The sequence below is a fragment of the Protobothrops mucrosquamatus genome, unplaced genomic scaffold (genome assembly GCF_001527695.2).
Source record: "Protobothrops mucrosquamatus isolate PMUCROS unplaced genomic scaffold, P.Mucros_1.0 scaffold6, whole genome shotgun sequence".
NCBI classification, from domain to species: domain Eukaryota; kingdom Metazoa; phylum Chordata; class Lepidosauria; order Squamata; family Viperidae; genus Protobothrops; species Protobothrops mucrosquamatus.
The window spans coordinates 6,258,927-6,271,818 of record NW_015386393.1 but is presented as its reverse complement, the minus strand read 5'-3'; the positions used below and the strand labels follow the sequence as shown (position 1 = coordinate 6,271,818).

General features: G+C 42.0%; 1 protein-coding gene across 1 annotated transcript in view; it reads right to left on the bottom strand.

The window, feature by feature from the left end:
- Nucleotides 1–747: 747 nt before the first annotated feature.
- Nucleotides 748–12,892, bottom strand: part of IZUMO4 (IZUMO family member 4) — a 23,769-nt gene continuing 11,624 nt past the window's right edge. The window contains exons 7-11 of the mRNA XM_015810027.2: nucleotides 11,647–11,661; nucleotides 8,981–9,028; nucleotides 6,269–6,286; nucleotides 3,538–3,560; nucleotides 748–901 (exon numbers count right to left, since the gene is read on the bottom strand). Of these exons, the coding sequence (XP_015665513.2) occupies nucleotides 801–901; nucleotides 3,538–3,560; nucleotides 6,269–6,286; nucleotides 8,981–9,028; nucleotides 11,647–11,661 (205 nt within the window). The 3' untranslated portion in view covers nucleotides 748–800. The remainder of the gene's footprint in view (nucleotides 902–3,537; nucleotides 3,561–6,268; nucleotides 6,287–8,980; nucleotides 9,029–11,646; nucleotides 11,662–12,892) is intronic.

Sequence of the window (12,892 nt, the reverse complement as noted above, 5' to 3'; positions counted from 1 at the left end):
TGATTCACTGCAGCTATTAAGTTAGTAACGTGGTTGTTAAGTGAATCTGGCTTCCCCAATGACTTTGCTTGTCAGAACATCACAAAAGGTGATGACATGACACTGGGACACTGGAAATGTCATAAATATGAATCAGTTGCCAAGCATCTGAATTTTGATCACGTAACCTTGGGGATGCTGCACTGGTTGTAAGTGTGAAAAATGTCACTTTTTTCCGTGTGCCGTTGTAACTAAATGAACTGTTGTAAGTGGAAGACCACCTGTACCTTCCTGTTTGAAAAGTGTGTGACAAAGTTAAACAACTTCAGCAACTTGCCTTTCTGGTAAACGGATGCTTTGCAATTGGTCACATCCACCATGGAAGCCATTTTGGAAAGCTCTCACCATGGAAGCCATTTTGGAAAGCTCTCAACATTCCAAGGCGACACGCCCCCCCCACCCCCCAATTGAAAAGGATGGTTTATCTCTGCATTAAATTATAATTCCCTAACTGGGTATTATTTATTTATTTAAAATATTCATATAGCAGTCAATATTGTATCAAATGCTGGATGGCTCCCAATCAACTTTAATCTGACCAGTAAGAGGGAACCCATCATTTTTCTTTTTCATCCATTTTGTTTCAGAAAGGATCCAGACATTTCTCACGCTGCTAGGGAACAGGGACATTAAGAAAATAACCTTCAATGTGCATGTGAATATAGCGGGATTAATCATCAGGACAGCAGTTTGGACAGATCTCTTCATTTTATTTTGTGGGTCACATTTGTGTTACACAAAAGAAACAGCAACTCAACAGTTCAACAACTAGGCTCAAGTAGTTCTAAGAGAGCTGCATCCTTTTCCATATCCTTCAAAGCCATCAATTTGAGCCAGTTTTTTGATAGAGTATCTCTTATACCTATGAACAGAGAGAGGAAACCCACATATATTATTAGTAACGGGGTGTCGGTCTCTTCCCACGGCCTATTTGTTAGGTGAGTACCACACATTTAGCCCAATCCAAAACAATTAGATATGCTTTCCCTCTGTAGATTACCTCTAATTAAAATATGTGATTTTTAATTACCAATGGCTCAGACTCAGACCCACTTGCTGTGATTCACTTGAATGCTGCCTTTGACTAAAGCAAGCGTGTCCAACCGTGGCCACTTTAAGACCTGTAGAATATAATCTGAGTCAGTCACCAAAGGACCCAGTGATCGACTCAGATTGGATCCTGCGACATTTATCCTGGGACGTATATATTTGCTTTTATTCATTTTAAGACTTGTGGACACTTCAACTCCCAGAATTCCCCAATCAGCTGCGGAAATCTGGGAGTTGAAGTCCACAAGTCTTAAAGTGGCCAAGGTTGAATACCCCTGGACTAAAAGTTCCAGTTAGATACTGATTGCTCCAGGGAGGAGTCTGAATGATCTTTTTTTTAAATCTTCCCAGTCAGCAGCTTTAGCAACAACTTGGTGTTTGATAAAAGTTAGCCAAATTTGACGGAAGAGAAGCCATTTTGAAAAAGTGCTGAATGAAAATACCAATTTATAAACGTTGCTATATAGCGTGGTGCAAGCAGACATCAAAAAAAGTCTACTTTGTGGGGGATTAGTTTTGAAGGCCACACTTCTTGGGAACAGTCTACTGGGGATTGTTGCTGGACAGTGTAAATCAAGAAGAGCGAGATCAGCCTCTTCCACTTCGGGTTTCGGCAAATACAGCCTCGTTTGGCAGATGCGGCAGATGCGGCCACTTTCAAAGGGTGTTTTAAATTAGGTTCTGAATTTCATAGGCGCTCAAGAAAAAATGCTGATCTTTTCTAAAGGGAATCTTTCTCAGTCTTGCCGCCTTGAAGATACATGGACTTCAAACTCAACTCCACATACAGGTAGTCCTCAAGTTACAACCATTTGTTTAGTGACCATTCAAAGTTACCACGGCACTGAAAAAAGGGACTTATGACCGGTTCTCACACAACCACGGCAGCATCCCCATGGTCGCATAATCAAAATTTGGGCATTTGGCAACTGACATGTACTTATGACGGTTGCACTATCCTGGGGTCCCATGATCCCCATGTGTAACTTCCCAGCCAAATTCCGTCAAGCAAAGTCAAGCCAGATTCGCTTAATGACAGCATGATTCATTTAATTGCAGTGATTTGCTTAACAACTGTAACAAAAAGGTCATAAAATGGGACAAAACTCGCTTAATAACTCTTGCTTAGCAGTGGTCTCAATTGTGGTCATAAATCGAAGGCTACCTGTATCTGCAAGTTGCTATGGTTGAAAAAAAAATTGATGTAAAGCATTCCTTCTTGCACCCGCTATGGGTAACCTGGTGCCTGATCCATGAAATTAGATCCCAATTTCCTTCAACCCTAGCTAGCATAACAGTTGGGAATAATGTGAGTGATAGTCCATTATCATCTTCTGTCTGTGTGAGGTGTACAGAATGTTTGGAATTGTAGATAGGTAAAAATTGGAAGGGAATTTAGAGATCTTCTAGCCCAACTCTCTGCTCAGGGTTGGAATTCATCATTAACAAGATTCTAAATAGGTAGTTATCTAGCTTCTAATTGAAAATGTCCAATGGGTGTGGTCTTCTTCCCAAGGACGCCTATTACATTGTTAAGCAGCCCTTACTGCTGGGAAATAGTTCCTGGTATCCAACAAAGATCTACTTCCTCATAATTTAAATGTTGTTTCTTATTCTCTTTTCTGGAAAAACTGAACAGTTTTGCCCTATGTTCTACATAACAACAAATTAAATACAGCTATCATGTCTCTTAGTTGTCTTCTCCAGGCAAAACATCCATTTCCAATCATGCTTCCTACATTTTCCTTCTGCAGCTCTTCTCTTCATTATAAACCCTACACCCAGGAACACTGATGATGTTACGTAGTTGGGCAATGAAACGTCTGCAAGCAAACAATCAAGGTCGAGAACATCAAGGGAGTCTACAGTTCATTACCTTCTTCTAAAGGAGATCCAGCTTCTCAGTATCATTCCTAAAATATCATTCCTAGGACTTTGTTCCTCATTAGTAAAGATTTGCAAATGTAACCAGTCAAATGAAAGTAATCAAATAAAGTAACGTATAGTAAATTAGCAATAGCATTGCCTAAAATAACATAACCCTGCTTACTTAAGAATCAGCAGTCTGAAACAGCTTTCCCCAAAACTGCCTCGCTAAAGTTGATACTTGGAGGTTCTTTAAACGTAAAATTAGATCAGGCATTGATAAAGGCACACATTCCACCTGCAGCAATCTGTTTTGGATCAGTGAATTTGTAAACTCAGCTATTGCGTTTTACTCAGACCACAGTTAAGCAAATCATAATTTAGCAGAGTGTGATCTCAAATGTCTATAAGTTGATGAAAAACTGTATCACATGGGGGGTTGAAGAATTCCCCCCTGCCCCCATTTGTACGGAAAAACTAAACTGATACACTGCATGTTAAACAATTACAAATTACAAAAATCTCTGGACCTCTGAAACTCATTCTTTGTAGGAATTAAGTCTTCATGCTCTTGAAACTTACTTGTGAAATTCAGCGTCTCCGGGCTATAGAAGGAGAAAATGAAAGTTAATAATGTATTAAAGAAAGTCTGGAGAAAGGTAAATGTAAACATCAAAGAAGAATATTTTCTGAATCAAACACCACCTGCAGCAGAATCCTATTCACTGAATATCACAAAAGCAAAAATGGGAAGATGTTGTCTGACGGGATGTCCACAGGGTTATGGTCAAAGAAGATGGTGTGATTGCACATAATGGACAGAACCTTGATCACACCACTGTCTTCTTGACTTTTTGGACCAAATCCTGCAGACATCCTTAACAGCGGTCCTTGTTTGCCCTCAGCAATGAGAGAAAAGTGTCCTAAAACAGTGTTTTTCAACCTTGGCAGCTTGAAGATGTGTGGACTTCAACTCCCAGAATTCCCCAGCCAGAATTCTGGCAGTTGAAGTTCACACATCTTCAAGCTGCCAAGGTTGAGAAACACTATCCTAGATCACAGTCTTTAGTTGGCTATTGATCTAAATGATGCTGAAATATCTAAGTACAGTATGTAAGACATTTGCAATGTTTCCAGAGCAACCAGCTAGACTCTTAACCTCACTGTCCCATACAGAGCTCCAGTCAACCAGTGTAGATGTATCTTTGTGGTTCTCTCTGCAATTCCTTCACTGTTGTTGTTTTTTTTACCCTGAACAGCTTGGGACCATCAGCAAAGTTTTTCTCCTCTTAATTCCAAATGGTTCATCGACAAATTGAAAAGCGGCTCTGATGCCCAGTTTTTATGTCTCTCCAATCAGAAAACTTATCCATTTATTCTGGAATTTCCTGTTGTCATAGACAAGTAATTGGGGAAAAATGTCTACCCCTTGATCTAAAATCGTTACATTTTTCTCTTTACAAAGAGCCTTTGCTGAAGGACTTTGTTATATCCGGGCTTAACAAAAAGGCCTCTTGAATTTCTTCTGTGTGTACATGGCTAGAATTTTCTGGGTTCATGTGACGCACCAAATCATAAACATATCACATTAAGGCAATTAGGCTGAAATGTAGCTAGCTAAATAGTACTAAGTGCTGTGCAGTCACTATGAGTTGTGCTGTTCTCTGTGGTGGGAGATTCAATCCCATGCATTTCGGAACAAGAAAAAAAAAATATCTCCCAACTTGAAACGCTGAAGCCAATGTGTGCAAAAACAGCAATTCTGCCTTTTCTAAATCTTTGGGTGTGACTGCCAGAGCCTTCCCAAAGTTGTCACTCAACTGTAATATTTTGTCCTGACAAAACAGGACAATTACAAAAGCTATAAGGAGAAATTGTATTAACATGATTGGGTGAATGATTGCTTAATTTACATTCAGATTATGGGTCCTTGGTGCTCTCTGAGCGTAATTGTTTCCTTTCAAATGTTTCACTGTGCTAGCACTTACCTAGTTTGGGTAATGAAGCATCTACAAGAAAATAACCAAGCTCAGGACCCCACAGTTCAACCTGAGCTACAGATATTCTCCTTTATTGGATATAATAATAATAATGTTGGAAGGGACCTTGGAGGTCATCTAGTCCAACCCCCTGCTCAGGCAGGAAACCCTATACCATTTCGGACAAATGGCTGTCCAGTCTCTTCTTAAAAATTTCCAGTGTTGGAGCATTCACTGCTTCTGGAGGCAGGTTGTTCCACTGGTTAATTGTTCTCACTGTCAGGAAGTTTCTCCTTAGTTCTAGGTTGCTTCTCTCCTTGATCAGTTTCCATCCGTTGCTTCTTGTCCTGCCTTCAGGCGCCTTGGAGAATAGCTTGCTCGGATTAAATTTAAATCCAGTTTGGGGTTCACACAGATAGCCCTCAATTAAGACCAATCACTTTAACAACAATTTAAAGTTCTGATGGATCCTGAAAAAGCTGCCATGACCCAGATTTGAAGTTCCGATGTCCGCTCCCCACCCCACCCCATGGTCACCTGATCACTTTTTGGCCACTCAGCAGCCAGTCTACATTTACAGCTGTTTGCAGCATCCCGTGCCCCTGATTTATGACATTTTTGCCAGAAGTCAGGATTTACTTCTAGTTTCTGGCAAAAAGTGCCCCATAGCGATCAACAGGTTTATTTAACAACTGCAGCATTTGTTTAAAGACTGCTGCAAAAAAGGTAAAATTGGGCACAATCACGTGGTGACCTACTTTAGGACTGTCACAATTTACAACCAAAACTGTGGGCTCAGTTCCAGTTATAAGTGTATGAATAGCTGTACTTGATTCTGCCTGATTTTTGGCCATCAGATACCAGGACTACATTAGGAATGGGCAAACTTTGGGGTAACAAAATAACAGAGTTGGGAGGGACTTTGGAGTCCTTCCAGTCCAACCCCCTGCTCAAGCAGGAGAGCCTATACCAGGAGTAGGCAACCTTGGCTCTTTTATGACTCGTGGACTTCAACTCCCAGAGTTCCTGAGCCAGCCATATCAAAGAGCACTGCTGGCATTGATGATGTTACCTAATTTGGTAATGAAACGCCTGCAAGAAAACCACCAAGCTCAGACAGCACTAAGGACACCACATACCAAAGAGTCAGTTGTCTGGAATTGGCAGCTACAGAAAATGAATGAATGAATGCTATACAGTTTGGCTTACTTGCTTGAGTAACCTACAACTAGATTTTGTTTTTATTTCAGCTAGTCACTTGAATAATGCGTGAACTAAAAAACAAACCCAATCCCATTTAACCCTAGACATTCTTCCTTGCTATCACTCCTTACCTTTTGGCAGTACAATGACTGAAAGGCAAACAGAGAAACATAACAATGAGAAATAATTTTAGTCATTAGAGATATCAGTTCAGCCCTTATTTTGAAGCCATGGGTGATTGGGGTTTTTTTTGTTATTGTTTTGGTTTGTTTGGCTTCTTGTAGATGATTCAACTATTTACTGACCTCATTTTTGCTTAGCAGGTTCCATAATTAGGGTTTTTTAAAATCTGTCCAGGTAGTCCTCAACTTACAACAGTTCATTTAGTGACCATTTAAAGTTACAATGGCATTGAAAAAAGTGACTTGTGACCGCTTTTCACACTGACAACTACAGTACTGGAGCATCCCCACAGTCACATGACCAAAATTCAGACATTTGGCAACTGACTCATATTTAGAATAGAAGAATAGAATCAAGCTGGAAGGGACCCTGGAGATCTTCTAGTCCAGCCCCCTGCTCAAGCAGGAGAACCTACACCGTCTCAGACAGGTGAATGTCCAGTCTCCTCTTAAAAATTTCCAGTGATGGAGCATTCACGATTTCTGGAGGCAAACTGTTCCACTAGTTGATTGTCCTCACTGTCAGGAAGTTTCTCCTTAATTCCAGATTGCTTCTCTCTTTGATCACTTTCCAACCATTGTTTCTCATCCTTCCCTCTGGTGCTCTGGTGAACAACCTGACCCCCTCTGCCTTGTGGCAGCCCCTCAGATACTGGAATACTGCTATCATATCTCCCCTATTCTTTTCTTTAGACTAGCCAAATCCAAGTCCCGTAGCCGTTCTTTGTATGTTTTAGTCTCCAGGCCCCTGATCATCTTAGTTGCTCTTCTCTGAATTTTTTCCAAGCTCTCAACATCTTTTTTACGATATGGCGACCAGGTATGGTCTTACTAGGGCTTTATAAAGCGGTAATATTACTTAGCGTGATCTTGATTCTATGCCTCTGTTTATACAACTCAGGATTGCATTAGCTTTTTTAGTTGCTGCTGCTGCACACTGCTGGCTCATAGTCAAGTGATCGTTCACTAGGACTCCAAGGTCCCTCTCACAGTTGCTGTTTTTAAGCCAGGTCTTGCCCAATCTGTATTTGTGCCTTTGGTTTTTCCTGCCTAAATGTAAGACTTTGCTTTTCTCCACATTGAAACTCATTTTGTTGGATAGGGCCCATTGTTCAAGTTGGTCAAGATCTTTTTGGATCCTGAGCTTGTCTTCTGGGGTGCTGATTACTCCTGCCAGTTTGGTGTCATCTGCAAATTTGATTCTCTCATTTAAGTCATTTATGATGGTTGCCGTGTCCTGGGGTCATGTGATCAACTTTTGTGACCTTCTGACAAGCAAAGTCAATGGGGAAACGAGATTCACTTAACAAACATGTTACTAACTTCAGAACTGCAGTGATTCACTTGACCACCGTGGCAAGAAAATTAGTAAAATGGGGCAAAATTCACTTAACAACTGTCTCATTTAGCAACAGAAATTTTGGGCTCAATTGTTGCTGTAAGTTGAGGACTACCTATAAAAAAGAGTTAAGTAAAGAAAGAGTATGTTTCCCTAATCCTTTAATTTTAAAAATCTTTAAGAGGTCACCCTAGATCAGGGGTAGGCAACCTTGGCTCTTTTACGACTCGTGGACTTCAACTCCCAGAATTCCTGAGCCAGCATGGCTCAGCTTGGAAACCTCTCCCTTTCCCCTCAGCATGGCTGGCTCGGGAATTCTGGGAGTTGAAGTCCATGAGTCATAAAAGAGCCAAGGTTGCCTACCCCTGCCCTAGATCAGTGTTTCTCAACCTAGCAACTGTTGAGATGCATGCTCCTTTCTAAGGAACTAAATTAATGTCTATGGAGGTTCTCCATCATCCAGGTCATGGTTGTCCCAAAGGTGCTTTTCAAAAAGCAACTGGACTCCTTGAAAACTTTTCGGTTCAGTCAGAACTGAATCAGAACTTCAGTCAAAACTGAAGAAGCTTCTTGGATGAGAAGAGAAATGTTTTCAAGGAGAGAAAAAAAAATCAAGAAAGTCCAGTTGCCATTCGAAAAGCATCTTTGGGAGAACTGAATTAATATGCCGAAATATATATCACCCCAGGAACCAGCCCAATCAGCATTTTTGACACATGAAGCACAAATACATATTGCAGAAAAGTATCCAGTGAGGGTATGCTGGGACCCTCCAGACCAGGGATAGTCAACCTTGGCTCTTTTATGACTCGTGGACTTCAACTCCCAGAATTCCTGAGCCAGCCATGCTGAGGAGAAATGGAAAGGTTTCCATGCTGAGCCATGCTGGCTCAGGAATTCTGGGAGTTGAAGTCCACAAGTCATAAAAGAGCCAAGGTTGACTACCCGTGCTCCAGACTTTGCTGACCCACAGCTTCCAGTGTCCCGTAGCACTGGCTGCTGGGAGTTGTAGTCTAACATCTTTGGAGAGGCACATGGTACCTAGACTTAGAAGGAGGGCCTTAGATAGGGGAAGCTGTTTTCTGGATGGGATGGTCATAAAGAAATGGAGATTGCATTGTGAGAGTCATTCCAGTGTTGTCTCAAGGGAGCCTAGTTTTGTAGCGTTTGCAATATCTATTCAACACCTCATCCTGCACCCAGAATTCTCTGTGCAGGCTGCTTAGTTCTCTTCCTCCCATTTTCCCTGTCCGTACCAACTGATTTTCTGCAGAGCAAAGCTCTCCATTTACCCCATTGACGGATTCCAAACAGGTGCTTACCTAAAGGCAGGGACTTGTCTTAGGGCCGTTGCCCACTCCCCTGGTTCCCTGTGGATACAACCATCAGATGATGTCACAAGAGGCTGTTGCTTATTTCACCCTGTTTCTATGTCACCCAATCAGAGATTCTGGGCAGCTCAGAGTGATTAAAACATGAAAACATCAAGCAATGTAAGTTGTAAGAACAAACAGATATCCAAACTCAGAGCACCAAGGACCCCATAGTTCAGTGATGGCGAACCTTTTAGAGACCGAGTGCCCAAACTGCAACCCAAAACCCACTTATGCATTGTCGGGTGCCGGGTGGGTGTGGCCCACTGGGTGGGCGTGGCTGCGGTGGTAACGGCAGACTGGGTGGGACTATAAACTTCAATCAATCAATTCCAACTTTGCAAGATCTTTTTTTTCCCGCGAGAAGTTGAAATTGACTGACTGATTGAACCTTTTTTTTTTTTTGCACAAGGCGGCGGAGGCCTAAAGCGAAAAGGTTTTATAAAACCCGGCTGAAGGCCTAGGACTGGGGCGACGGCACACGTGCCCACAGTGAGGGCTCTGAGTGCCGCCTCTGGCATCCGTGCCATAAGTTCGCCACCACTGCCATAGTTCAACCCTGAGCTACAAATTATTCTCTTCCATCAGTAACAAACGAATCCACCGGAAGCATATTAAATATTAAATACAATCATCGCCTCCAATCTTGATCATTATGACTTGATGGAAAATAGGAGCTTTCGTCAGCTTCCTGCATGACTGCAAGGGAGGCCTAGCCATCCTAGGTCAGGGAGAAGAGAATTTCCAGAGGCCCAGGGAAACATTCAAAGAGAAAGATTGTCCACACTTTCTCTTTGACTGTCCATAGACAATCAAAGAAAAAGTTTCCCTCGCAATCCTGTCCTGAAAACTATCAGGGGAAGCTGAATCACAATCACACCTTCCTGAATTGAATACAGGGAGTCCTCAACTTACAACAGTTCATTGTTCCAAGTTACGACGGCACTAAAAAAGGGACTTATGACCATTTTTCACACTTACAACCTTTGCAGCATCCCCATGGTCACGTGATCAAAACTCAGCCGCTCGGCAACTGGTTCATATGGCCCCAGGTCATGTGATCCACCTTTTGCAACCTTCTGACAAGCAAAGTCAATGGGGAAGCCAGAGTCACTTAACAACCGGGTTACTAACTTATCAACTGCGGTGACTCCCTTAACGACTGTGGCAAGAAAGGTCGTAAAATGGGGGCAAAACTCACTTAATAAATGTCTCACTGAACAGAAATTTGGGGCTCAATTGTTGTCATTAAGTTGAGGACTACCTGTAGACCGGCTGGAAAGATTCTGTTCAAAGGAAATGGAACAGAGGACCCAAAGTGAAAATGTTTTACAGGCAGCCCTCGACCTACGATGATTTGTTTAGCGACCATTCAAAATTATGGCTATGAAAAAGTGACTTACAACAGGTCCTCGCATTTATGGCCATCACAGCTTCCCCACAGTCATGTGATCAAAACTGGCAACTGGCAGGTATTTACGACAGTTGCAGCTTCGTGTGATCACCATTTAGGACTTTCTCAGCCAGCTTCCAGCAAGCAAAGTCAATGAGGGAACCCATATTTGCTTAATGACCAGGTGATTCACTTAACCACTGCAGTGATTTGCTTAACAACTGTGGCAAAACAGGTCATAAAACTGGGTGCAACTTACTTAACAACCCCCTTGCTTAGCAACGGAATTTCTTATCCCAATTATGGTTGTAAGTCAAGGACTACCAGCACCTTGAATTGTATCTCTCGTGCAATATCTCTCTGATATCTGCAAACATGCAGCTACATTTGTGCTGTTACAAATAATCTCCAAAGACGCCCCAAGTAGATCTAAGTAATCCCAAGTAAGCTATCTCTGAAGATCACCCTAATCGGGTAGGATTACTTCCAAGGGTAAGAGTATCTTTCTTTCTTTTCTCTCGATTCTATACACATCCAAGTATCCATTAATTTCAAAGGCACCTAGCGTTTAAACCAGGGGTCTTCAACCCCCGGGTCCGTGGACCAGCACCGGTCCGCAGCATGCCAGCAACCGGGCCACATAAACAAGCAAAACCCCATCCACAGGATGCAGGCAGTACACGAAACCACAACCCCTGTGGTCCACAGTAAAACCTTTCTCCACCGCACCGGTCCCTGGTGCCCAAAAGGTTGGGGACCTCTGGTTTAAACCAATGTTTTTCAAACTTGGCAACATTAAGATGTTGGCAGTTAAGCAGCTGGGAATTGAAGTCTGCACATCTTAAAGTTGCCAAGTTTGCAAAACACCCATTTAAGCTTTGGGGGGGGGGGAATATATATATATAAGCCTCTGAATCCAATTGTTTCTATGTCTGAGGATTTGTTCTTGTCTGCATTAAGGAGTCTAATCTAGCCAAGCTGAGTCAGTTAACCAGCTGCCAAGGCAGTTGACAAAGAATTAATTGATGGTTGACTGCCAAGTGCCCAGTTCCAACTGCGAAACACCTCCTCCACCCATCCTCCACTGCCTTGTCTAAATTTTTTAAAAAGGAATCTTCAGCAGCAATGTGTTTTGCAGATGTTTGCCAAATAAATCTGGATAAAATCAAGTTCTCCATTTAATTAAAGGGCTATACTCATTGGCAGATAATTCCCAACTTACGTGTTCAAATTCTCCCTGAAAAAAAGAAAAGAAAAGAAAAAAAGCATATAACTGAGAAATGTTACTGCATCCTGTTTCTAACTTGCTTGAACAATGAAAAATGGCTAAATTTGCACAGAATAGTTGGTGCAAAATCTGATCTTCTACCTACATGGCTATGTGTGCTATCAGTTTTTTGTTTCTCGCTTAGAATTAAATACATGTACATGTATATGTACTTCTTCAAGTAAATAAGAATCATTATTCTTGCCAGACAGGGCCCATAACTACCCCAAAACAACTTTAATCAAACTGCACGTGTAGAAATTGAGAGTTGATTAGTAGCTTCTCTATTTTTTCGTGCTGCATTTTAAATATATTATGGTTGCTTTCTATGGGACCCTTGAGAAGTACCCATTAAAATCAGGGAGACAGTCCTCATGACTAGCCTAGGTCTTGTGGTGATAACTAAATCAGCACACCACACATGAATGCAGGGAAAAAACTGGCTCACAAATGCAATAGATCATTATATTATTTAAATAAATGTCATCCATTGCTTCCATTCCAGTTTTGAGAAATGTAATACACACAGTACATTGTTCTTACAATGTATTCCATTCTGAGGCAGGAAAAGTACAAGAAATGTTATGCATGCTCTAAAGCAAGTTAAATACATTTAAAATTAAAAGAAGCCCAATGTGTATAACTAGTTATAAACCCATTATGTAAAGAGGAAGAGAATTTTCCATTTTTTATTTTTCTTTCTTTCTTTTCAGCATCAGCCAGGGTGGATTCTATATGTTTAATGTTAAATTCATTTGATATTTGGGTCATTTTTCATCCTGGCCCCATGTGCTTTTTGGCCTGAAGGAAAGATCTGACGGTGAGGGGCGCGGCCTGGCTTTGGCCTGGAAGATCTGGCGGCCTGGTCATGGCCTGATGAGGCGAGGGACGCGGCCAGCGGTTTCCTAAATGGATTAATTGACTCCACGAGGACTATTTTTTCTCCCCCCCTTTCTTGGGTTTCCTGCGGCCGGACTCATCGCTTTGCCTGGTGATGTATTTCAGGACAGATCTGCTGGTCCTGCGCGATTCCCCCCTCGCGCAGGCCTGGCCCAGTACCATCTCAAGGGCCTACCTCGATGAAGGGGTGTGGAGCCCCGAGAGGTGGTACGCAGCAGATAGAAAAAAAGCAAAATTGAGGACTTTTTTAGTGGGGTGTTTTAATAAATTTTTAGGGGGTATGGGGGTGGTTAGGGGAGGC